The following is a 24771-nucleotide window of genomic DNA, read 5'->3' as shown; positions in this document are numbered from 1 at the left end:
TTGTGCTTTCCAAACTTGCTAAGCCCATTCACCTTCAAATACTCGTGTGTCTGGAATTCCTGAAAACCGTTGGACGCACGTGACCTTTTCGGCGTTTGTGTCACTTTATGGCAGCTCGTCTCCGTGGCGCCTGTTGGAGGCACAGCCAGTTTTCCGAGGCTTACTGACGGGATTATGGAGGCACTGTGCCTCTGCTGACAATGACATTCAAACACAATCGCTCGTCAGATGTAGAAATGGAAATGTTGCAGTTAATATTTGTGTTCCATGTTTTGTAAAATCTGTCAAATGTATGAAATCTAAATTCTAGATTCTCTGTTCTAAAGCAGCTGATAATACAAACAGTTATTTAATTGTACACACTGCATGCCGTAATGTTACACAGTAAGGCATTAAACTATCTCCATGGAGACAAGCAGGGGAGTTACAGGTCAGATCTGTGGAGAGGCAAGCTCACTCACTGTAAGAATATATGTATTTCCAGGTAGCTTTGAGCAATCAAAACATATCAAAACAAAAATATAATACTTCAACTTTATAATGTTTCAACTTCCATCCGAAAGTCATTTTCAATCTAAGGAGCTGGTCTGAATTCCAGCAATTCCTCAGATAAAAAATGACTTTCAGATTTTTGATTTTTTAAAACATTATCCTGGACAAATGAGGGATTACACCAACTATATATAAATGTAATGGCATAGTGTGGAATATCCACAAAGGATCCAACACTTTACTTTTAGACTTTACTTTTAGACTTTACTTTTAGACTTTACTTTTAGACTTTACTTTTAGACTTTACTTTTAGACTTTACTTTACAGCTTGCTTATTTTCCCAGAGTAAATTTTTTCATGGTTCTTTTAGTGTTTTGTTACTTATGTTCTTTTTAACTGCAAATGGCAAATAAATGAATGTAAACTAAACTAAAGGTTTGCAGAGAGAGACCACATTCTTCCATATTCTCTCATCTTCCTCATCAGCTTTAGGTTTCTCATAATCTTTAAACAACTGACTACTCTCAATGTAAAACAAATTCTATCCTAGCTCAGGTTGTTCAGGTTTGCACTGATCCAGTTCCTGTCCAGCGTTGCCGTGGCGCTCCGCCGTCACACGCGTGCACAGATCCCACGTGGTGGTCCGCATCGCATGCATGTAAATCTAAAGGTTGCATGTGCAGCGCGTCCGGCGTCCGCTCGCATCTCCTCTGATGAAATATTGATGGCGCAGACTTTGATTCCGCAATGGCTACTTTTGATCCAGAGCTGTCGAGGCCCGAACAAGAAAACCCCTAACCACCCACCCACCCCCACCCGAGCCCCCCCGCGCCAATCTCCTCCGCTTGTTCTTCATCCTGACGTACATGAACACTTTGGGAGAATGCCACGTAGCCTGCGGTGTCTCTGATCAAACGTGTGGACTTTGAAGGAGGCGCGGCGGCCAGTGAAGTGGGTCTACGGCTCAATATGGTGCCCCAGCATCCAGAGTGGGAACAGTGGTGGAGGAGGAGGTAGATGAGGAGGAGGAGGAGGAGGAAGAGGAGGAGGAAGCGGAGGAGGAAGAGGAGGCTGGACGTGCGCCAGGACAGTTGTTGACTTTTATTTATCCGGACTGGAGCTCCAGTAATAGACGCCTGGATCAACAACGTCTGAGAGCCGCTGACTCCAAGGCTGCTGCAGTTTGGGCTCGACGCCACAGAGCTGCTCCTCGCACGCGTTTAAGGGCTTTTGATTCCTTTTTTCGACCATTCAGACGCAGAGGGGGCGTGTCCTTCTGGTGGTCCACAAACATCACTCAAAACAATGTGTGTTGATCTTGTTGGAGCACGTTAGGACTATCTAAAACTGTCAGATGGTGTCAAGAGCTTCACGATGGTGGTTTTACCGGCACACCTTAAGAGTACCGTATTTTCCGCACTATAAGGCGCACTTAAAAGCCTTTACTTTTCTCAAGAAACGACAGCGCGCCTTATAATCCTGTGCGTCTTTTATATGGATGAATTCTGGTTGTGCTGACTGACCTTGGAGTGATTTTGTGTGCGTTTGTTTCGTTTAATGCGCCTTATAGTGCGGAAAATACGGTACTGCTGTTTCAAAAATAATCATACTCAAGTAGAAGAAGAAATGACTCAAGTAAGAGTAAAAAAGTGTTTGGATTTTACTCTGATCAATCTGATTTATAATTTGTTAATGTAGTTAGAGAGACAAAATGTCCAAAATGTTGTTATTTTCATAGAATAGACAATACAAAGTAAAAATAAATCATATTTTAAGGAGAGGGGCAAATGTTAATCATTCAATATCATAGTTTTAATATTAGCTAGTTTTAATTCACAACCCGACACAATTGTACTTCTCATTCTATTTGGGATTATATAGTTTAAGATAAGATAATATAACCTTTATTCATTACGTTGCTATGAAAAATGCTGAATAAAGCCAGTACGTGATGACTGGTTATTGGATAGTAAAGGTGAAACATAACGCTCAGTATTCATATGACCACCATACAACCCTGGATCCTGTAGTTCAGGGGTAAATGCTCAGACTTAGGCTCAACCCATTTGTTTTTGCACAGTTTCCCACGCAGTCAAATTATCGTCAGTGTTTTCTCCAATACAAATGTCTGTGTTTGTTTTGAAAAGACAATTATAAAAATCATTACCGATTGCTCTGGTGACCTGAGCTGAACGCCGCACTTTTAACGCTCCCAAACGGCCGTCTGTGATACATCTGAAATGCAAAGCAGCCGCACCAAGACCGGGCTCGTTAATAATTGCCATAATTGTATAAGTATGTGGAAAGAGCTACACAAAATGCAGCAATGACTATTATCAGGTTGATAACCAATAATTACTTACAAACTCTGTGCTCATTAAGCGGCTCCTGCGGTGAAAGCTCGATATAGCGGCACCTCCCCCACCTCACCCCCCTCGCTCTCCTCCTCTATCCCACTGTGCCTTTGGTTCCATCTGCTCCGGAGAGGAACCGAGAGAGGAACCGAGAGGAACTGAGAGGAACCGAGAGAGGAACCAATAGAGAAACCAAGAGAGAAACCAAGAGAGGAACCAAGAGAGGAACCAATAGAGAAACCAAGAGAGGAACCAATAGAGAAACCAAGAGAGAAACCAAGAGAGGAACCAATAGAGAAACCAAGAGAGAAACCAAGAGAGGAACCAAAAGAGGAACACACAGAGAAACCAAGAGAGAAACCAAGAGAGGAACCAAAAGAGGAACCAAAAGAGGAACACACAGAGAAACCAAGAGAGAAACCAGGAGAGGAAACAACACAGGAACCAAGAGAGAAACCAAGAGAGAAACCTAGAGAGGAACCTAGAGAGGAACCAAGAGAGGAACCGAGAGAGGAACCGAGAGAGGAACCGAGAGAGGAACCGAGAGAGGAACCAAGAGAGGAACCAAGAGAGGAACCAAGAGAGGAACCAAGAGAGGAACACACAGAGAAACCAAGAGAGAAACCAAGAGAGAAACCTAGAGAGGAACCTAGAGAGGAACCAAGAGAGGAACCAAGAGAGGAACCAAAAGAGGAACCAAGAGAGGAACCAAGAGAGGAACCAAGAGAGGAACCAAAAGAGGAACCAAAAGAGGAACCAAAAGAGGAACCAAGAGAGAAACCAAGAGAGGAAACAACACAGGAACCAAGAGAGGAACCAAGAGAGAATCCAAGAGAGAATCCAAGAGAGAATCCAAGAGAGAATCCAAGAGAGAATCCAAGAGAGAATCCAAGAGAGAATCCAAGAGACCAAGAGAGAAACCAAGAGAAGAACCAAGAGAAGAACCAAGAGAAGAACCAAGAGAGGAACCAACAGAGGAACAAACAGAGGAACCAAGAGAGAAACCAAGACAAGAACCAAGAGAGGAACCAACAGGGGAGCCCAGGAACAAACTTATGATCAAGTTCATGGCAAAAAGACGTTGTTATGGTACTATTAAAATGGAGAAATGTTCCTGCGGCTTTAACTTTTCATCTGTGTGGCGCGCTTCATCAGAAATGTTACACTTTGAGGCTTTAAATATTTCATAAACATTCAAGCTCCTCCTTAGAACCACTAAAAATAGGCAGTAAAATGTATTTTGAATTTGGCAGAAACATTATTAAAATGTTATCCCAGAATGACATTTGTTTTAGGTTTATAATGTCACTTCCTGTTTGTAATTGATGACATCACACTAGGATATTGCCTACAAAACACCTACTAATGTCACTTTTTTTTTTTTTTTTTGACAAATAAAAGTATATGAGAGCGACTTTATTTTGTTGAATTAATGTGTAGAATGTAAAAATATGCACAAACTTTGACTGGAATGAGTTTTCCTAGTGTGATGTCACTTCCTGTCATTTTCTGCAGATTTTTCAACATTTTCTCCACAAATACCTACTCAATTGGTGTAAAACTATACAAACTTTTATAAATACACCAAATAAAGTTAAAAATTAGAAACGAGTAAAAACCTGTCATGGCTCCTTTAAAAGCCTTTAAAGTGCGTCTCATTCCAGTCAAAGTTCATGCATGATTTACACAAAAGAACAACTTTTTTGACCCTCTAAACATAAAAAATGTAACATAAATATTAACTGCATTTTAGTTCAATGAGCCGTCAAACCTGTCATAGGCCCTTTAAAGGTGCACTCTGTCGCTTTTCTGGTGTACGAATGTGCCACCTGCTTGTTTACCTGCTTTGCTTGCCTCATATCACCACGGAGACCAGCAGGAAACAGCACCAATCACACTGACAGTTCAGCTCTGTGGAAAGGGCCTCGCTGATGGATGTCCGCCAATACATTTTTAAGCGTCAGCCGCACCTGTGTCTGCATAAACGAATTGAATGCGGCGAATGCCATACTGCGGAACATTCCGGGCAACGCACTTTTGAGGAGGCGCGCGAACCAACTATTGAAATCACGCCGCGCAATCCAATCTCCAGCCCGTCGCTCCGACACACCTTCATTTTCATCACTTTCCATTTCTTCTGCAATATCCTGTTTATTTCTGTACAAGGGCTGCTCACCGCCGCCCGCCCTCCGTCGCTCCGCAATCTTTCTCCGGCTGAAAGATTAACCATCCCCTCTGCATCTCCTCTCATCTATCATCCTAATGGGAGCTACACCGGGAAAAAAAAAAAAACTATTTACACAGGGAATAACAGCCACAAAAGGGCAGGGAAGTGTCGGGATTGCCACCGTCCATCAACCCTCAGCCTTCTCGCCGGTCACATTTACCGGGAGACGGGCGACGTATTAATCACGGACAACATTAGAGGAATTTATGCCGACAGCTGAGAAATGAGCGGGCGAACTAGTTAAACGTCGCGACACCGCTATGAAACACGTCGGGGTTGTAACAGAGCTTCGCCGTGATACGTAAGTGACCGACTGTGTCATCGCAGGCTTCAGAACGGTGAAACGTTAGCGTCGTCGTCGTCGTCGCTACAGCGTTTAAGGCAGTCCATACTTTTTTCACTGAGGGCCGCATTTTGAAACTTATACGGGGCAAAGGGCCACAAAAACACCCTGACAATATCGAATTTGTTGAATGGATGAGCCTCCACACCTTTAATAAGACTGGGAACATTAACATTAGGTTGGTATAACATCAAAATGCTTAATCTTTCCAATTTTACAGTAAAACTTACTGCTGTTGTTGTTTGGATCAACTTAGCAGGAAGCCGGAGGGCCAACAAAAATGTGTCTAAGGGCCGCATTTGGCCCCCGGGCCGTAGTTTGGACATGTCTGGTTTACGGGAACATGTGGCGGGTTTTTACGATTTTCTGATTTTGACTTTATTTGGTGTATTTATCCCTGTTGTACATACGCGTTAAAGTTTTACACCAATCGAGTGGCTATTTGTGGAGAAAAGGTGAAAAGTATGTAGAAAATGACAGGAAGTGACATCACACAGGGCTCGCTCAAGTTGCTCTCACATAGTTTTATTGTGACATTAGATGAGTTTTTGCCAGTGTATTTTCCTGGTGATGTCATCGATTACAAACAGGAAGTGAATTTATAAAGCTAAAAAATGTGCTGTTCTGTGATATAATTTTTGGATTTTTTTTGCAGAAATTTAAATAGATTTACCTTAACTGCATTTTAGTTCAATGAGTGGCCCGACCTGTAGGGGGCACTTTAACGATTCAGTACTATTGTTTATACCTCACAACCAGAAGACGAAACCCACGAATCGTCACGCTACTCGTTTCAACGCTTCTATGCATTCGTGATCATAATAATTGAATTCATTGAACACTCACAGACAATCATACATGTTTTTTGATTGAACCCACAGTATTGAACAATTATTAGCCACGTTGCCCCCGGTTACCCAAAGCAGAAGAGTGAAGAAAAGCCGTCAAGATTAGATTCACAGATTATTAATATTAAGACCACATTCACACACAGAGGTTATAGTAGCCATTGCATGTACTTCAATAACTTTTTGAAGACATTTTATAATTTTTTTAATTGAGAAATATTTACTTACTACTTTATAAGCTTTATCTTAACTATATAAAAGTGATAAGAACAAGATATGGTTTACTTTTCTCCTTTTTTGTGCTCTTTCCTTCAAAAATACCATATTGTGTGGATTATTGACCGTTTACACTGTACAATATTACAGCCGGTCACTTACTCTTACAATTACTGTATATTTTGGCAATTCTACCCACTTTTCACTTTATTACATACAATTTCCTAGTAACAACTGCGATTTGTAACAGCGAATGAAACGGTTGTGGTCACTGCTGCTAGAGACGCCACGATATCTAATTTTAGAGTTATTATTTTAACATTATTTACAATTATTAATGCCATGAACAAACAACAGAAAAATCCTCAATATGATTTAATTCCTATTATCAATCATTCATTCAATTTACCCTTGAACGTGTCACAATCATTATTTTTTAGCTCAGAACCTCTTTAATCACAATTATTGATTACTAATTGATTACTAATAACTAATTGTATTAATGCTGATACATCAACACTTCAATTACTGTCAGTCCCACCACAAGCAGGTCTACTGGTGGTACTTCTACTGCTAAAAGTACTACATAAACTACTGCAGTTGTACTAAACCAGCAGAGACTAAAGGAGAGTCTTGAGCTGAGGCTAAAAATACACTGACATTTAATCTTTTGGGCTCATGTTGAAGGAGATCTGAAACTCCAAATTATGAGGAAGGAGCTAAAAGCGGTGGTCCGGGTGGTGCAGGAAGTAACTCATGGTGGTGCAGGAAGTGACTCATGGTGGTGCAGGAAGTGACTCATGGTGGTGCAGGAAGTGACTCATGGTGGTGCAGGAAGTGACTCATGTGGGGAACGGCAGACCACCTGCAATTACAGATCAATGAGCAATATTTAGACACATTAGAAGTGAATTGATCCAACGGTTTGAAATGTAAGAAATGTGACTGTACTCTAATAAAGTAACTGTACTCTAATAAAGTAACTGTACTCTAATAAAGTAACTGTACTCTAATAAAGTACATGTACTCTAAAAAAGTAACTGTACCCTAATAAAGTAGCTGTACTCTAAAAAGTGACTGTACTCTAAAAAGTACCCGTACTCTAAAAATGTGACTGTACTCTAAAAAAGTAGCTGTACTCTAATAAAGTGACTGTACTCTTATAAAGTAGCTGTACTCTCATAAAGTAGCTGTACTCTAAAAAAGTGACTGTACTCTAATAAAGTAACTGTACTCTAAAAAAGTGACTGTACTCTATTAAAGTAGCTGTACTCTAATAAAGTGACTGTACACTAATAAAGTGACTGTACTCTTATAAAGTAGCTGTACTCTAAAAAAGTGACTGTACTCTAATAAAGTAACTGTACTCTAATAAAGTAACTGTACTCTAATAAAGTAACTGTACTCTAATAAAGTACATGTACTCTAAAAAAGTAACTGTACCCTAATAAAGTAGCTGTACTCTAAAAAGTGACTGTACTCTAAAAAGTACCCGTACTCTAAAAATGTGACTGTACTCTAAAAAAGTAGCTGTACTCTAATAAAGTGACTGTACTCTTATAAAGTAGCTGTACTCTCATAAAGTAGCTGTACTCTAAAAAAGTGACTGTACTCTAATAAAGTAACTGTACTCTAAAAAAGTGACTGTACTCTATTAAAGTAGCTGTACTCTAATAAAGTGACTGTACTCTAATAAAGTGACTGTACTCTTATAAAGTAGCTGTACTCTAATAAAGTGACTGTACTCTTATAAAGTAGCTGTACTCTAAAAAAGTGACTGTACTCTAATAAAGTAGCTGTACTCTAAAAAAGTGACTGTACTCTTATAAAGTAGCTGTACTCTAATAAAGTGACTGTACTCTTATAAAGTAGCTGTACTCTAAAAAAGTGACTGTACTCTAATAAAGTAGCTGTACTCTAATAAAGTGACTGTACTCTTATAAAGTAGCTGTACTCTAATAAAGTGACTGTACTCTTATAAAGTAGCTGTACTCTAATAAAGTGACTGTACTCTTATAAAGTAGCTGTACTCTAAAAAAGTAACTGTTCTCTAAAAAAGTAACTGTACTCAAAAAATAGACTGTACTCTATTAAAGTAGGTGTACTCTAAAAAGTGACTGTACTCCAAAAAAAGTACCCGTACTCTAAAAATGTGACTGTACTCTAAAAAAGTGACTGTACTCTTATAAAGTAGCTGTACTCTCATAAAGTAGCTGTACTCTAAAAAAGTGACTGTACTCTAATAAAGTAACTGTACTCTAAAAAAGAGACTGTACTCTAATAAAGTAGCTGTACTCTAAAAATGTGACTGTACTCTAATAAAGTAACTGTACTCTAAAAAAGTGACTGTACTCTATTAAAGTAGCTGTACTCTAATAAAGTGACTGTACTCTAATAAAGTGACTGTACTCTTATAAAGTAGCTGTACTCTAAAAAAGTGACTGTACTCTTATAAAGTAGCTGTACTCTAATAAAGTGACTGTACTCTTATAAAGTAGCTGTACTCTAATAAAGTGACTGTACTCTTATAAAGTAGCTGTACTCTAAAAAAGTGACTGTACTCTTATAAAGTAGCTGTACTCTAATAAAGTGACTGTACTCTTATAAAGTAGCTGTACTCTAATAAAGTGACTGTACTCTTATAAAGTAGCTGTACTCTAATAAAGTCAAATCAAATCAAATCAATTTATTTTTGTAAGGCCCAAAATCACAACAACAGTTGCCTCTGAGGGCCACAGGGAGAAATGAATCAACAATGTCTGTGGTGGCGATGAAGTCAGACAATGTCTGTGGTGGCGAGGGACGATGTCCCAGGGTCCTCTGTCCTTAGACTCTCCTTCTCGGCCAGGAAAAACTACAAAAAAAACCTCTTTGGGAAAAAAGCGTAGAAACCTGGAGGAGTTCCAGTGAAGGAGAGATCCGACTCTCACAGACGGACAGACGGACACGAGGAGACTGGAGCTGGACCCACTCTTCAGGCAGATGAGGGACCGACTGAGGCGAACTGGACCCACTCTTCAGGCAGATGAGGGACCGTCGGAGGCGAGCTGGACCCACTCTTCAGGCAGATGAGGGACCGACTGAGGCGAACTGGACCCACTCTTCAGGCAGATGAGGGACCGTCGGAGTCGAGCAGGACCCACTCTTCAGGCAGATGAGGGACCGTCGGAGGCGAACTGGACCCACTCCTCAGGCAGATGAGGGACCGTCGGAGTCGAGCTGGACCCACTCTTCAGGCAGATGAGGGACCGTCGGAGGCGAGCTGGACCCACTCTTCAGGTAGATGAGGCACCGTCGGAGGCGAGCTGGACCCACTCTTCAGGCAGATGAGGGACCGACTGAGGCGAACTGGACCCACTCTTCAGGCAGATGAGGGACCGTCGGAGGCGAGCTGGACCCACTCTTCAGGCAGATGAGGGACCGTCCACACAGGACAGGGACCACTTCACCAGGGGAGGGGCATCTGGGTCCACAGGTCCTCAGGAGTGAGAGAAAGAAAAGAAGGCGGTGAACAGTTTGCAAGTGGAATCAAAAAATAAATATTGTTTGATAGCATAAGTAGTCAGAAGAAGAAGAGGATAGTGCTCAAGCTGTCATACTTCCCCCAGCATAGTTACTCCTAGGGCAGCGTAGCTAAAGCTGTGGGTTTATGTTTCTGTTCCTAACTAGTCTGACCATAAGTGATTTCGAAGAGGAACGTTTTAAGCCTGGACTTAAATGAAGAGACTGTGTCAGCATATTTAACATGGGTCGGGAGCTGATTCCATAACACAGGGGCTTGGTAGCTAAACGCTCTACCTCCTACAGTACTTTTAGAGACTCTTGGCACCACCAGAAGGCCGGCATTCTGAGAGCGAAGAGCTCTGTTTGGATGATATGGTTCTATAGCATCTTTGAGGTAGGATGGGGCCATGTCATTTATGGCTTTGTAGGTCAAGAGTAGAATTTTGAATTTGATTCTAGACTCGACGGGGAGCCAGTGAAGAGACTTCAGCACTGGCGTAATGTGCTCTCTTCTTTTTGTTCCTGTTAGTAATCTTGCTGCTGCATTTTGAACCAGTTGAAAGCTTTTTATGGAGCTTTTAGGACACGCTGCAAGCAGGGAGTTACAGTAGTCTAATCTAGTCGTTACAAATGCATGGATAAGTTTTTCGGCATCACTTTTAGGCAGGATTCTTCTGATTTTGGCGATGTTGCGCAAATGGAAATAGGCTGTTTTACAAGCTTGATTTATATGAGCTTTAAATGAGAGCTCCTGGTCAAACAAGACTCCAAGGTTTCTTACAGTAGAACTGGAGGCTACACTGACATTGTCCAGTGTGACTATCTGCTCAGATAGAGCGTCTCGTAGATGCTTAGGGCCAAGCACAATGACCTCGGTTTTTTCAGGGTTAAGAAGCAGGTAGTTTAGTGTCATCCAGGTTTTTATCTCCTTCACACAAGTACTAAGTCTGTCTACTTGATCGCTCTGATCAGGTTTCATTGATAAATACAGCTGAGTGTCGTCTGCATAGCAGTGGAAGTTAATGTCATGCTTTCTGATAATGTTGCCTAATGGTAGCATATAAAGAGTAAACAGAATTGGACCGAGTACCGAACCCTGTGGCACACCGTAAATTACTTTAGAGCTTGGTGAGGAGCTCTGGTTTACATTAACAAATTGGAACCTATCAGATAGATAGGATTTAAACCAGCTGAGGGCTGTTCCTCCAACACCTACATCACATTCTAACCTCTGCAGTAGAATGTTGTGGTCAATGGTGTCAAACGCTGCGCTGAGGTCCAACAGAACCAGGATTGAGACCAGTCCATCGTCAGCGGCTAATAACAAATCATTTGTGACTTTAACTAGTGCAGTTTCAGTGCTGTGGTGGGCTCTGAACCCTGACTGGAAAACTTCAAATAAGTTATTGTCCTGCAGGTGGCGACAAAGCTGTTTTACTACAACTTTTTCAAGGATTTTAGAGACGAAGGGAAGATTTGAAATAGGTCTGTAGTTTACCAATAGGTCGGGATCTAGATTAGGCTTTTTCAGAAGAGGTTTAATGACTGCATGTTTGAAGGACTGTGGAACATAGCCACTTTCGAGTGAAGTATTTATTATATTAAGAATAGGGTCTATAATTAGGGGAAGAATGTCTTTGAGGAGTCTGCTTGGAATGGGGTCTAGGACACAAGTTGAGCTTTTAGAGGACATAATGGCTGAAGTTATCTCTGCTTGATCAACAGCTGTGAACCTTTCTAGGTTTACAGGTGGATTTATATGGGACGTTAGATTTACAGCTTGGGCTAGTTCAGGGCTAATAGCGGGGGTAATTTCATCTAGTTTATCTCTGATTGTTTTTATTTTATTATTAAAAAATAGGAGGAAATCATCAGAGCTAAGTGTAGCTGGGATTGAGGGCTCTACTGCACTGTGACAGTTTGTTAGCCTAGCTACAGTGCTGAAAAGGAATTTAGTGTTACTTTTGTTGACTTCTATTAGATTTGAATAATATCTGGTTTGGGCCTTACGCAGAGCCTGCTTATAGGACAGCAGGCAACTTTTACATGCTTTTAGGGATTCTTCGGTGTGAGAGCGACGAAATAATCCCTCTAACTTTCTAACTCTTTGTTTATGTGAACGCAGTTCTTGGTTGTACCATGGGGAGGCGCGCTTTGGCCTAATGACCTTCTGTTTTAACGGCGCGACAACGTCAAGAGCAGACTTCAGAGAATTCATGGTCAAGTCGACACATTGATCACTTAAACTGGGACTAAAACTGTTCTCAGCAGGATCACATGACATGTCACTGAATATTGGCTCTATTATTTCTTTGAATTTTGAGATAGATTTTTCAGATATTGTCCTTTTCATTATAACTTTATTTTGTGGGACTGGATGATCTTTAAGAATAAACTGAAAGGTAATTAGGAAATGATCTGACAATATAGGGTTTTGAGGGAGGACACTGAGGTCACTAATCTCTGTTCCATACGTTAGGACAAGATCCAGAGTGTTCTTGTGAGTGTGAGTCGGTTTATTTACATTCTGAGTGAAACCAATGCTGTCTAACAAGGCGCTGAAGGCATTACTGAGAGCGTCATCACTCATGTTCACGTGGATATTAAAGTCTCCAACTATAACTATTTTATCCCAGGCTAACACTAAGTTTGATATAAAGTCAGAAAACTCTGTTAAAAACTCTGAGTAGGGACCAGGAGGTCGGTAGATAACTATGAACAAAACTCCTTTTTGGTTTTTCATATTTGGACATGTGATTGACAGCATAAGGCTTTCAAATGAGTGAAATGCATTGTTAGTTTTAGGGCTCATGAGTAGGCTTGAGTGTGAGATCACTGCCACACCACCACCTCGGCCTGTGCTCCTGGCAGTCTGAAAGTTAACATGGGTGGGGTGGACTCATTTAGTCTGACGTAGTCGTCTTGTTGAAGCCACGTTTCAGTTAGAGCTAGAAGATCTATGTTATAGTCACTAATTAATTCATTAACTAAGAGCGATTTGGAGGAAATTGCTCTAATGTTTAGCAGTCCACATTTTACGTGTTTATTCATTTGTGTATTTGTGATTGTTATTTTCCTTAAGTTATTTGGTCTGACGCCTGAAATATTTTTTCTGAGATGTGACTTTTTGGCATTATTTGTACGAGGAACACGAGGGACACGAGGGACACACACAGTCTCTATCTGTCTTGAATCTGAACACTTCACAGGTAACAGAACGGGCGAGAGTTCAGCGACAGAGGAGCGTCTTGAACTGCTGCTCTGCACCTGGGGCTCATCCCTAGATGGTCACTTAACACGACTAAGACTATCGGTCAAATTCCGAACTAATAGGGATGTACCCTCCGAAGTCGGATGGATGCCATCCCTGCGTATGAGCCCGGGCTTTCCCCAAAACGCACTCCAGTTATCAATAAAGACAACGTTGTTTTGAGGGCACCATCTGGATAACCAGTTGTTGAATGCTGAGAGACGGCTGTACAATTCAGCATTGATCCGATTGGGCAGGGGACCAGAAAATATTACAGTGTCCGACATCGACTTCGCTAATTCACACACCGCGGCTACTTGAACTTTGAGCACCTCTGATTGTCTCCGCCGGGCGTCGTTACCGCCTGCGTGAACCACGACTCGCCGGAAACGGGTCCTACTCCGCTTTAAGATCCTAAGGTTTCCTTCGATGTCACCCATTCTGGCCCCCGGGTAACACCTAACGCTAGCAGCTGGCAGCTTCACGTCTCTGACAATAGAACTCCCGATTACAAGAGTTTCTCTCGTGTGTTCAGCGGGCGTGTGATCGCTGAGGGGAGAAAACCTATTATAGACGTGAAGCTCACGGCGCTCTGAGGTTCGGCGTTTAGCGCCTTGTCCCCTCCGAACTGTCACAAATTGGTCCCTATTCTGTTCCTGGTCTAGTCCCGGCTGCACGGGAGACGCTGAGGGGCTGAGCTCGGCCTTACTGCTACTGCTAATGCTAATGCTACGCCCTGCAGCGCGGTCCGGTAGCCCTCGCGCTAAAACCGAACTATAACTGGACTTAAGCTCCTCTAAACAGCAGATCCGCGCTTCTAACTCCGTAACCCTGGCCTCCAAAACTACCACTACACTGCACTTCACGCACCTATCATCAGAGAAGGAGCCAGGGTTCTGACTCGACATATGACAGCTCAAACAGGTAAAGGTAGATCCAGCCATGACGCTAGCGGCTAGGCTACGCTAGGCTAGTTCAGGCTGGAGCTAGAGAGTGAGGAGGGCTTTTAATCCACAAAATACTGAAAAGCGAGCGGCTTGAGGCTCCGGATTGTTTGCGGAGAAATCAAACGTTCACTTTCGTGTATATGATGCGTAAATAGTGTGTATAATTCGTGGATTAATCGGTAAAAGGCTCTAAGAACGAACAGCTCTGAAAACGCGACACACTCACCGGAAATGACGTCGCCGGACAACAATCCAGGTAACAGAGCAGGTGACAGGGCCTGTCAGTGACTGTACTCTTATAAAGTAGCTGTACTCTAAAAAAGTAACTGTTCTCTAAAAAAGTAACTGTACTCAAAAAATAGACTGTACTCCATTAAAGTAGGTGTACTCTAAAAAGTGACAGTACTCCAAAAAAGTACCTGTACTCTAAAAAATAGACTGTACTCTAAAAAAGTAGTTGTACTCTAAAAAAGCAATTGTACGCTAAAAAGGAAACTGTACTCTAAAAAGTAAAATAAAAGTAACTGTACTCTGAAAAAGTAACTGTACTCTCAAAAAGGTAACTGTACTCTGTAAAAAGTAACTATGAAATGTAAAATAATGATCTACATGTGTGACAAAAACATTAATATTCCTAAATGCCATAAAAAGCAATAATATGTATGTATTAATGTATTCACTTCTCTTTGGTGGGTATGTTTGATTCCACACAGAGCATTAAACACATGTATTTAGTTCATAACGTTTGTTTTGTTACGTCCTTGTCGGGTCCTGGTTTGAGACCGGCTGTTCTAGTCCTGGTTCAGAATTACTTTTCAAATTACTTCCAGTTTAACAAGGATTTTGAGTGTCAACACACCCTAAATCATGCACAATTTTGACATTGAAAAACATGAATTATTTTACTGTGAGCGGGGTAGCCTCTCCATTGATCTGACTTATTACCAGTACCAGTTGTTTTTCACCTAGAAGTTAAATGCCATACAGTGAACCCTCGCTATAACGCGGTTCACTTTTCGCGGTCTCGCTGCTTCACGGATTTGCATCATGCATTGTGTTCTGCATTCTGATTGGCTAAACAGTCTCTCCGCGTCTTCTCTACCTGTGTGTCAATAACGTTATGGATTAATATGTACACGTACGTAAAACCGCTTGCCAAATTGAAGTTTGCGAGGCCGGTGAGAGCGGCGCGCGTGAGCTTCAATGTTTTATGGAGTATTTCATTGTATAATAACTGTAAAAAAATAAAGGTTTCAACTTCACGGATTTCGCCTATTGCGGGTTCTTTTTGGAACGTAACCCCTACGTTATATAAACAAGGGTTCACTGTACTGTGGAACATTCTAGGCAGAGCAGGTGGCGTCAGAAAATTTATACAGTGCACTTTTAAGTTGAAGACACAAAATGTTAAATATAGACAGTTGTTTTTTACTGCAATGACTCTTTGGTTCATTAAGTGCGCACTACCTTAAAGACGATAATTCAATTTCAATTCATTTTATTTTTGTAACACCCAGAATTCGAAGGGCGACAGTGAGGAAATTAGGACCGCCCTCGTCTTTTGCCACGTGCCCTCGTCTCCCTTTTTGCGTGCCAGGGCCGCGCTCGGTCCCAGTCGCGTTGCCGGAGTGTCTGTGGGAGCTCGTTCCTCGGCGGGGGTCTGTCTGGTAGCACATGCTCTCACAGCTCGGCCCCGCAACCTCCGACTGTTCTACTCCTCCACTCGGCGCTCCGCAGGGGAAGTGTGGCGCTCCGTGGACGTGAGAGCACAAACACGCCGGCCCCGACCGAGAACCGCCGCTTCTTCTGTGTCTTTCTCTGTCGTATTCTTATGGCTGCTGTACCTGAGTCGTGAAAAATGTCAAAAACAAGAACAAAGTTAATTTTTCTAAACAGTTGGCAGTGGTTCAATTCATTCCTCACTTACCTAATGCAGCCGAGCATCCTAATTATTAACCACTCAGACTTTAAACCGTATTTTCCGCACTATAAGTCGCACCGGAGTATAAGTCGCACAAGTAAAAAAATGCATAATAGAGAAGAAAAAACATGTATAAGTTGCACTGGAGAATGAAATGTGTTTGCAAGTGTAAAAATAACAAATAATATCACATATAAGTCGCTCCGGAGTATAAGTATAAGTATAAATATAAGTATAAGTCGCACCTCGGCCAAAACTATGAAAAAAGGTGCTAATGAAGGTAAGTGCCTTTTTAAAAACAGATTTCAGAGACCAGAGCAGAGTTTACCGTCATAACGCTAACTAACTTTAGCAGGAAAAACATTAGTGGAAAAAACATCCTTAAAGTGCACGTATTCTTGTCCGTGTAAGCTAAAACGTGCAATAATTAGATGCAGACAGCACACAGCGGTCTCATTTTGACCATGAGAGTTGCTTTTATAATATATCTGTGCTGGGGAAAAACAGATTTGAGTTTATTACATGAAAACACTTCGACACAATCCGACCTTTAACAGTTTCCATTTTCCCTCCGGGGCTCTCGTCCTCGTTGCACTTACTTTGTTGATTTGTTTTCCTCCTCTCAGTAGAAGTCTTCGCATCATGTCATTCAGTCCCTCGTCCAAATCAACTGAACGAGCATTTCTAATATCCGTACAGGCGGTTGTTATCTCCAATAAGCAACAAGGCCAACTTACAGGTCAGATCTGTGGAGTGGAAAGCCCACTCGCAATGAGTCTGACATTTTAGCAGTAAAAACATAAACATGTAATAAACAAAATGATAGACAAGTGTTATATAGTGGAACATTTCAAGAAGACAACATCTGAAGTATTTTAGAAAGATGATTGTAGCCCAGGGTCAAATCCACTCGTTTTATGCCCAGTTTTTAAAATTCCCACCCTGTTACCAGTCCTTGAATCACTAAGTCACATGTCCCTACCACATGTTCACACCCAGCCAATCAACATATAGAGCAGTTCAACACCTGTGCCCAGACTTCCTCCCAATCAGTAGTGTGGGGGAGGAGCTTGGAACAACACCTGCTCAGAACCAGCCAACACTGAACAGTTTAAAGGGAATCACATGTCACCTTAATATTCATCAATGTGAATCTGAATATTGTGGTTTGGTGAATTCATTGTTTGTTAGCCAATATGCAATCTAGCGTTAGCTGCTACATGTTACATAATGGTAGATGGATTTGAATGACTACTACATGGATAAGGAATACTAATACTTCCAGATATTTATCTCATTATGTCAATATCAGTTAAAATTTTGAGTCATTAAGATCTAAAGTGCCCTGAGTACCATGAACCGGGACAAGGTGCATATACACTGTCTCACACCTGGGGATATGGGGGATATTTCTTTTGCTGAAGGTGATGCACAACAAGCAGCCAACAACAAACTCAAATTGTGTTTTCATTTGTCTTGAGAATGGAAATACAGGCGTATGAGAGTTACTGCTTGTTCCATACACATTTTACTTTGGGGGTTGTGCACTGTTGCGACTTCCACAGAAACTTTAGATTAGCACGTCCACCACTTATTCCACACCTTTGGCTTTGTTGAGACAGTAAAATTCACTTTGTTTGGTTGCCTTTGTGAAATATTGCTGGGTAAAAATAGACTGCGCTTGTCTGGAGAAAGTTGCCCTCAGCAGCTTTAATTAAGGCACAGCAGAGGAGCTCAAAGTGGGGCTACGAGCTTCAGGAGAGAGAAATAACAACTACAGGTACTTCCACTGCAACGGGAAAGCTATTCTCGTGAAAAATTGACTTCAGGCTGCAATAGACTGACCTGAAGCGAATATGACACAAACCAGTAAAGGTGATAAAGCTGATGGTAATTCAATTTTTAGACGTCGTCTTGGATTAATTTGATCACACCTTTCAGCCTGGTGAAATAAAGCATTTACTTATAGTTCTGTCATTATCAAAGAAAGAAAGACTGCTAATGTTGAGTCTGTATAGGTCCAGTCTATGTACATTTTGTTGTTGTTTTTAACTAAAATAACATATCTTTAATGAATTTTGTCATTCCAATTATTCACAACAATGCATTTTTGCCATCATGGTAAAGTTGTCAGTAATTAGCATGTTAACAGCACACTAACTGCTTCACGGAGAATAAAATGCTCCGTAATTACAAAGAACGTGACTCATTTTCACCTCATTTTTCTCATGTAACTGCACTGGACCAAAACAGATGATTACATGAGAACAATCCAGTTCAGCCCCTTTAAATCAGGAACATTTTATTGTACTAGCCTAATTCAAGGACCTTATCCCAGCTTTCATAGGGAGCTTAAAGTCAGTTCCCGAATTTGATAAGTAAACAACAATGTGTGCGTTTTTAGTAAATAGTTGTTATATAAGTTAGTTATTTAATTTTGTTAGCAAAAATACAGCATTTTGAAAAAGCAGGCGGGACTGAACTGACATCATAACCAACATACGGACTATAAAAGAAAAAAAAAAAACATTTGGACTTAACTTAAAATTTGACCCATTTGAACAACTTTGGACTAATTGGGACGTTTGTTTTGGAGTTTGTGTGCATTTTCTTCTTTTCTCTCTCTGGTCCTGTTTTGTGTTGTTTATGTCAAGCGTTTATAGTAAAAAAAAAACATGGGAAAAAGGCCGAAAATCCTTGTATCACACTACATTGTACCACATAAATTGTAATGCAATCTGACAGATTTAAACCTTCTTTTCCGGCCCGTACTGTTCTGAAATGGGACTTTGTTAGCCGGCAAATCCGCGGCGGACTGCGGAATCCTGCACAGACTCGGACGGATTTGAGTGTTGTGCGCCTCTCTCACCCCCGGGGGCAGAGCTGGCCTCCTCAAACGGCTCAAAAAGAGGGATCCAAGAGAAGAAAAGCAGCATGCTGTAGTGGGCGTCGAGTCCACCAGTCAGTCACCAGTCTGAACAGGTAGCTCAACCAGTTTCCTTCCAAGTCTGATTTAATGTAATAGAAAGCCTCTGGGCCCTTTTAGCAATTTGGAGCCGACACACAAACACGCCCACGCTCGACTGGAAACTCTTTCTACAGCGGGCCCTTCATGTGCAAATGTGCTGAACAATGTGAGTCTACCGTGCGCTAGCTTTCCCCACTGAATCCTACCCACGACTCCCTCTTTCCCTGCTCTAATATACCAAAACACATCAGCGGCCATCACTTCAAAAACCCACAAGAAGCTCCAACTTCTTCACTTTTCGAAATAGCACTTTGTTTAAACAGGAACTACCAGATTTGCCCCCGTTGGTTGGAGGAAACCAGTAAGTCAGGGCGTTGTGCTGTGAACATTTTTAACAGCTTAAATCCTCTTTTTGATTTAACAAAGAAAAGCTGGTACCGACTTAAGAACCTCATCGTTATATTTGTGGACGTTTTGCCTCGTCGTGTTGGCTCGTAATGGCGTTAAGACATGCTATAGCTAACGCGTTTAATCATTACTGCATCGTATTTTAAAACGATCACACGTTTTTGTTTCGAGAGCGCCTTTCCTCTCGACATCTCGGTAATTAACCCGGCGCTCGTAGACAGAACCGCGGCGCTCTTGACACGCCAACTGATTGGCAGCGGGTCCAGCTGTTGGGGGACTCGTCGGGCGGCCGCCGCGCTCGCTGGGTTTGTGCTGACTCCAGCGCGGCATCTGTTGCGCTGATTAAAATGCGGAACAAGCAGAGATCAAACTGTACAGCGTATTGTTTTTCCACCTCAGATGAGCTTACGTGCTGGATATGGAGGCAGGTCCTGATCTGTCAGGGAAAAGCTGCTGTAAAGGGCATCTCAGGTCTTTCGTCATCCTTATTGTTGGGGGACTGGGACTATTTTTATCAGCTATATTTTATCATGTAAAGTTATGTTTAACACAAAGCAGTTTAGGAGTAGGAGTACGGTCCTGACCAAGCCGAGCACAAAGAGCCGGAGATTTACAATACAGTGCACCTTAGGAACAAAATGTACCAAATTATAGGGAGAGTCAATAATGTTTCTATGCAAAAGTGGGCTCTCTGTGTGTTTACATTAGTGTGTTTTCAGTCGGCTAGTTTTTTACCGGGTCCGTCGGGTTACAGCAAACAGACATATTTTTTTGCTCAGCCTTGTCTGGTCAATGGTTTGTCCTAAATACAAATTCTAAATCATAAGTGTATGGTAATAAATATTCACTTGCTCATTCCAAATGCATCAGGCTCAGGATAATACAGTTTGAATAAATAATAGAGCTATGTCCATTTTCCGCCTGCCCATTACGCTCTAACAAATAGTGAGAACCGTATTTCCTGCTGAGACAGATATTGTGGATGGAGCAGGATAAATAAAAGGAGCAGTCCTTAGGCACAGCAGCCTGAGGCGATCACATCGCTGGCAGGCAAACAGGCAGCGCCCAGCAGGCCTGGGACGGATCAGGCAGCCTATTGGAGAGCTGACAGCTGATTTAGCTCCCCCTTAATGAGCGGAGGGGAGCTGCGCTTACATAACAGCAGTACACTGCACACAGCACTGAGCGGAGAGGAGCCAGAACATATGTGATTAAGTGTTGTTCAAAATGTAGAAAGTAGGCTCAGGTGTGTGTCTTATACGGGGGTGTATGTTCCTCACATCTGGAGTGGTGGAATATAATGGTGCAGGTGAGAACACTAGGATGTTGTACTTAACTCTTTGTTAGGTTTAAAATAGTACGACAGTGACGATTAGTGTCCATTTATCCATCATCTCATAGTTGATAAGGTTATGGTTTGGTGCAGGGAAATACTTCCTCGTGCTCCACCTGAAGAGTCCCAGGTCCTCTTCAGGCTCTTCTCCTGGTGGGACATGCCCAGATCATCTCTGGAAGCCTTCATTATGTGAAAGATGTGGCCAACGTTTAGCCTTTAACAGTCAAGTGGTCACACTTTGGATCTAGTTTGAGGGCAAAGGAATAAATGGTATGATGAATGGACATGGCTAACCTGCTAGCCACAGGGTTCCAAATGTGTGTATCCTAACGTAGGTCACATAATATAACATAAACATAATAGTCATTGCGGCTGGTCGGAGACATGTGGTTTCTACTGGAAGAAACCAGTGTTTACTTTTGGTGCTTTTGTGCTTTTTATAAATGCATTATTGGTTCAATGTTGCCTGAAAGCTGTTGGTTTTTGCCACCTGACGTGTCACAGAGCATCAGCATCAGGCTTTTGAACACAGACGTTTAACAGGCAAAAACCTTCATCAAAGTAAGCACTAAAAGCTCCAAAACTGGACTAATACTTAGTCTATAAAGGAATTATCACTATTTCAGTATCACGTACTATTATGTTAGAGTCCATTATATTAGATCTGTACACTAATTATGTATTAACATTTTCTACACAACTCACTACAACAAAGTCACATTTGCATTTTTAAATGCAGCAGTACTTTTGTACGATGTAAAGTGTCAATGTCAGAACAACATCCCCGACCAGCTCGCTCTGGTTGGCCCTGTGGTTACTTTCAAACTGCACACAGATGTCCAAATATAGAGCTGGGCTCCACATTAGCCGCTATAACTGCTGCCCTCAGTAAACAGTGTGACGTCCATATTTATGTCCCTACTTACAACTACAACAGTCTAAAGATGTACCATTAAGTATGCTGTTAGATGTTACTTTTATAAGACATAATCAAAGCAAAATACAATCAGGCTATCTTTGACCTCATGAAGATCCTTTAAGCAGCAGTGATAACACTTATGTACAAAGTGTTTCAAAGAGAAGTGCAGAACACTTCCATTAACAACAACTCAATTCGACACTTAGATGTGGACATAGAATTCTATTTATTATTCCTATAGAGAACACAATTATGATTGCACAACCTGTAGCTTTTTAATACAGTGCAAAGGTGTGCCATTTCTGTTGGTTGAACAACTCTGATGAAGTGTAATCAAGGAATCACAGCTGAGGCTCCACTAAGTGAAGGCCGTGGCTCTATTATTGCTGCTTACAAACTTGTGTAGAGTGGTAAAACTGATCTAGCTGCTCTGGGAGTTCAGTGATCATGGAATTTACTCTTGTTAGGAATGACTCAAGCACTTACAAATGTAGGGCAGTGACACATTAGATCTAAAATATATCTAACATAGGCTTCTGGTGAAAAAGAACGTTATGTAGCCTGGCAAATCAGACTATTCTTCTCAAACCAAATTACCACGGAAATATGACCAATAAAGTTAGCAGTAAGGGTCAATTTTATTCAATATAACCTGTTCACTGGTTTGGTTCATAATTTAGGGAAGAACATAAACCCTAAACTAATCCCAAGTTCCTTAATCATTGCGAGATAAGAATAATACCTTCACGGTGGTCTGCAGTCTTCAAGTGCAAAAGTATGTTGCAGGGTGTATTTTGGCTCAACCCTCTAGTCGTATAATATGTATTTGCATATTCCTTGTGTTGGTCTGTCTGGCCAGGCTAGCAGCACTGTACAATCAATGACAAGTGAAGTGCTATTGTCTGCAGATGGCCTTAGCTCGACTTGTTGGAAGCATATATGTTCTGACAACACAGATGTCGGGGGGGGGTGCGCCCGCCGGGACCCGGGCCCGTCACCATGGGGACGAGGTCAAAGTTCGCTGTGCACCCCCCGCTGCTTGAGCACGGGCTGACAGGCCACGGGAGTCTGGAAGTCCATGATGTACTGGCATTTGCTGGGCTCCTTCGCCGATCGCAGGCCTGTCTCCGTTCCGCATGTCATCGTGACCTAGAAACGCACAAGAAAAGAAAAAAAGTTGGAGAGAGGAGCGCCGGAGTCAAGAGGCGCTTCACTTTTATCTCACAAAGGCGGCTGATTGAAGATCGTCGTACCTCGCGCAAGCACGCCTTCTCCACTGAGCAAATCAAGTCGATTGACAACATAATGTAAAACAAGCAGGACGTGTAGGAGTGAATGCTGAAGTGCTACGAGTATAAACTGTCTACGGCGTTAGACAATGAGAGCGTGTGTTCTAGGCCAGTGTCTCCAACCGGGGGAACTCAGATTTACTCAATTGTATTTAGTATGTGACTACAAATATTTGTTGTAAACATCTTGAAGAATATTTTGGAGGATTTTGGACATCAATATCAATAAAACAAGAACATATAAAAGTGAATATTGACAATATACTACAAACAAAATGACCTAGTAACCGACTCTGAGTGTAAGACAAAGCTTAGGGGAGACACAAGACCAAAAAGGAAGTGTTTTATTTGTTTGTGACAGTGAATATTAATGAACACCAGCCATACTATTGTACATGTTTTTAGTGGCAGGGGAGTTAACTGGAGGAAACCTATGCAGACACGGGGAGAACATGCAAACTCCACGCAGAAAGGCCCTGCATCACCCAAAACTGATCAAATTATGAGAGCTAGTTCCATTTTCATACCACTGATGATTACTGAATGATTGACACATACAAGTTGCTGCGGCCATATTTTTTACCTTTAAGTGCGTATATATATTATGTGTATTTTACTATTTGTATTTTGTACACATGCCCATACACGCAAACACTTATTGACCAAGCATCCTTTTTGCAAACTAGTAAGTCCGGGAACTATTTGGTTTATTGGTTGTGTTTGTATGATGTGCTAAATATGTAATCGAGACGCTGGAAAGATATCATTTTTCAACTACTTTTTCAACAGTTTTTCTGAGATTTTCATAAATTCAGGGGCTTTTTGCTTTTGAAAATGTATTAATTCAACCAAGAGAAATGGCCCAATTGCTATTAAATCAAACTATAGACAAAGTATGTAGACATCTTTAACAAAAACATCCTACATTTTTGATTGAAGGCAAACGTGAATTGGAACATACTGTGATTTAATGATAAAGACTGAGATTAGCCTCTAAATATCACAAAATATGAAAAATCACGGCGGGTTTTGTCAAATGAAAACCACACAGACACATGTGCGTGATGCCAGAGCTGTTTTAAACACATTTACACTTGTATTTTACACCATTTGTTTATTCAATGGGAGATTATGATCAACATGTAGCATTTAACATGATTTTAAGGTGGACAAAATAAGCAAAAATAAATTAAAATATTTCACCTTTTGTCTTTAGTCTGAAAATTAGAGTCTCTATATAATATAATAAAAAATATCTATATAAATGTAAATGAATTCCTTGCACTGAATAGAGATGCATTGTGGGATACTTTACACAAACGCAAAGCACATGATCTCCCCCGTCTTGACTTTAAGCTGTGACTTTGACGCCCTCTGCAAAAAGTGTTGTGGAGAAAAAAGAGAGAAGACGACGAAGGAAAAAAGGAAGACTTATTTTACTTGGAGGGCGGTTTCCATGACAACCCCCCCTCACATCATACTGCTCCCTGTACAGACAATGTTTCTGCCGAACAAAGGCACCTGGCGAGGCTGAGACGGGGACTTGACAGGTACTATTGTGCGCGAGTTTCAGCCCTGCGACAAAACTGGTGATTTGGTTCGGCGCCGGACAAGGTTTAAAATAGCGCCCCCTTTTTGTTTTGTTTCGCGTTTAGGTAAGAACTGCCCACAAAGGGGAAATATGTAGTTATTTATTTAACTTTGTGTGTGGTTCGCCGCACAGTCGAAAAGATCAGCCTAAATCCCCAG

At 41.6% G+C, this 24771-nt stretch overlaps 1 protein-coding gene across 2 annotated transcripts in view; it reads right to left on the bottom strand.

The window, feature by feature from the left end:
- Positions 1–21940: 21940 nt before the first annotated feature.
- LOC140371834 (glucosidase 2 subunit beta-like) overlaps positions 21941–24771 on the bottom strand; it is a 210895-nt gene continuing 208064 nt past the window's right edge. For both annotated transcript variants that reach the window (XM_072459045.1, XM_072459046.1), the window contains one exon: positions 21941–22882. In XM_072459045.1, the coding sequence (XP_072315146.1) occupies positions 22745–22882 (138 nt within the window). In that variant the 3' untranslated portion in view covers positions 21941–22744. The remainder of the gene's footprint in view (positions 22883–24771) is intronic.

Source organism: Eucyclogobius newberryi, unplaced genomic scaffold (genome assembly GCF_026437365.1).
Source record: "Eucyclogobius newberryi isolate DKJ021-1_F unplaced genomic scaffold, fEucNew1.0.hap1 SCAF_22, whole genome shotgun sequence".
Classification (NCBI taxonomy): Eukaryota; Metazoa; Chordata; class Actinopteri; order Gobiiformes; family Gobiidae; genus Eucyclogobius; species Eucyclogobius newberryi.
This window is presented reverse-complemented; position numbering and strand designations above follow the sequence as displayed.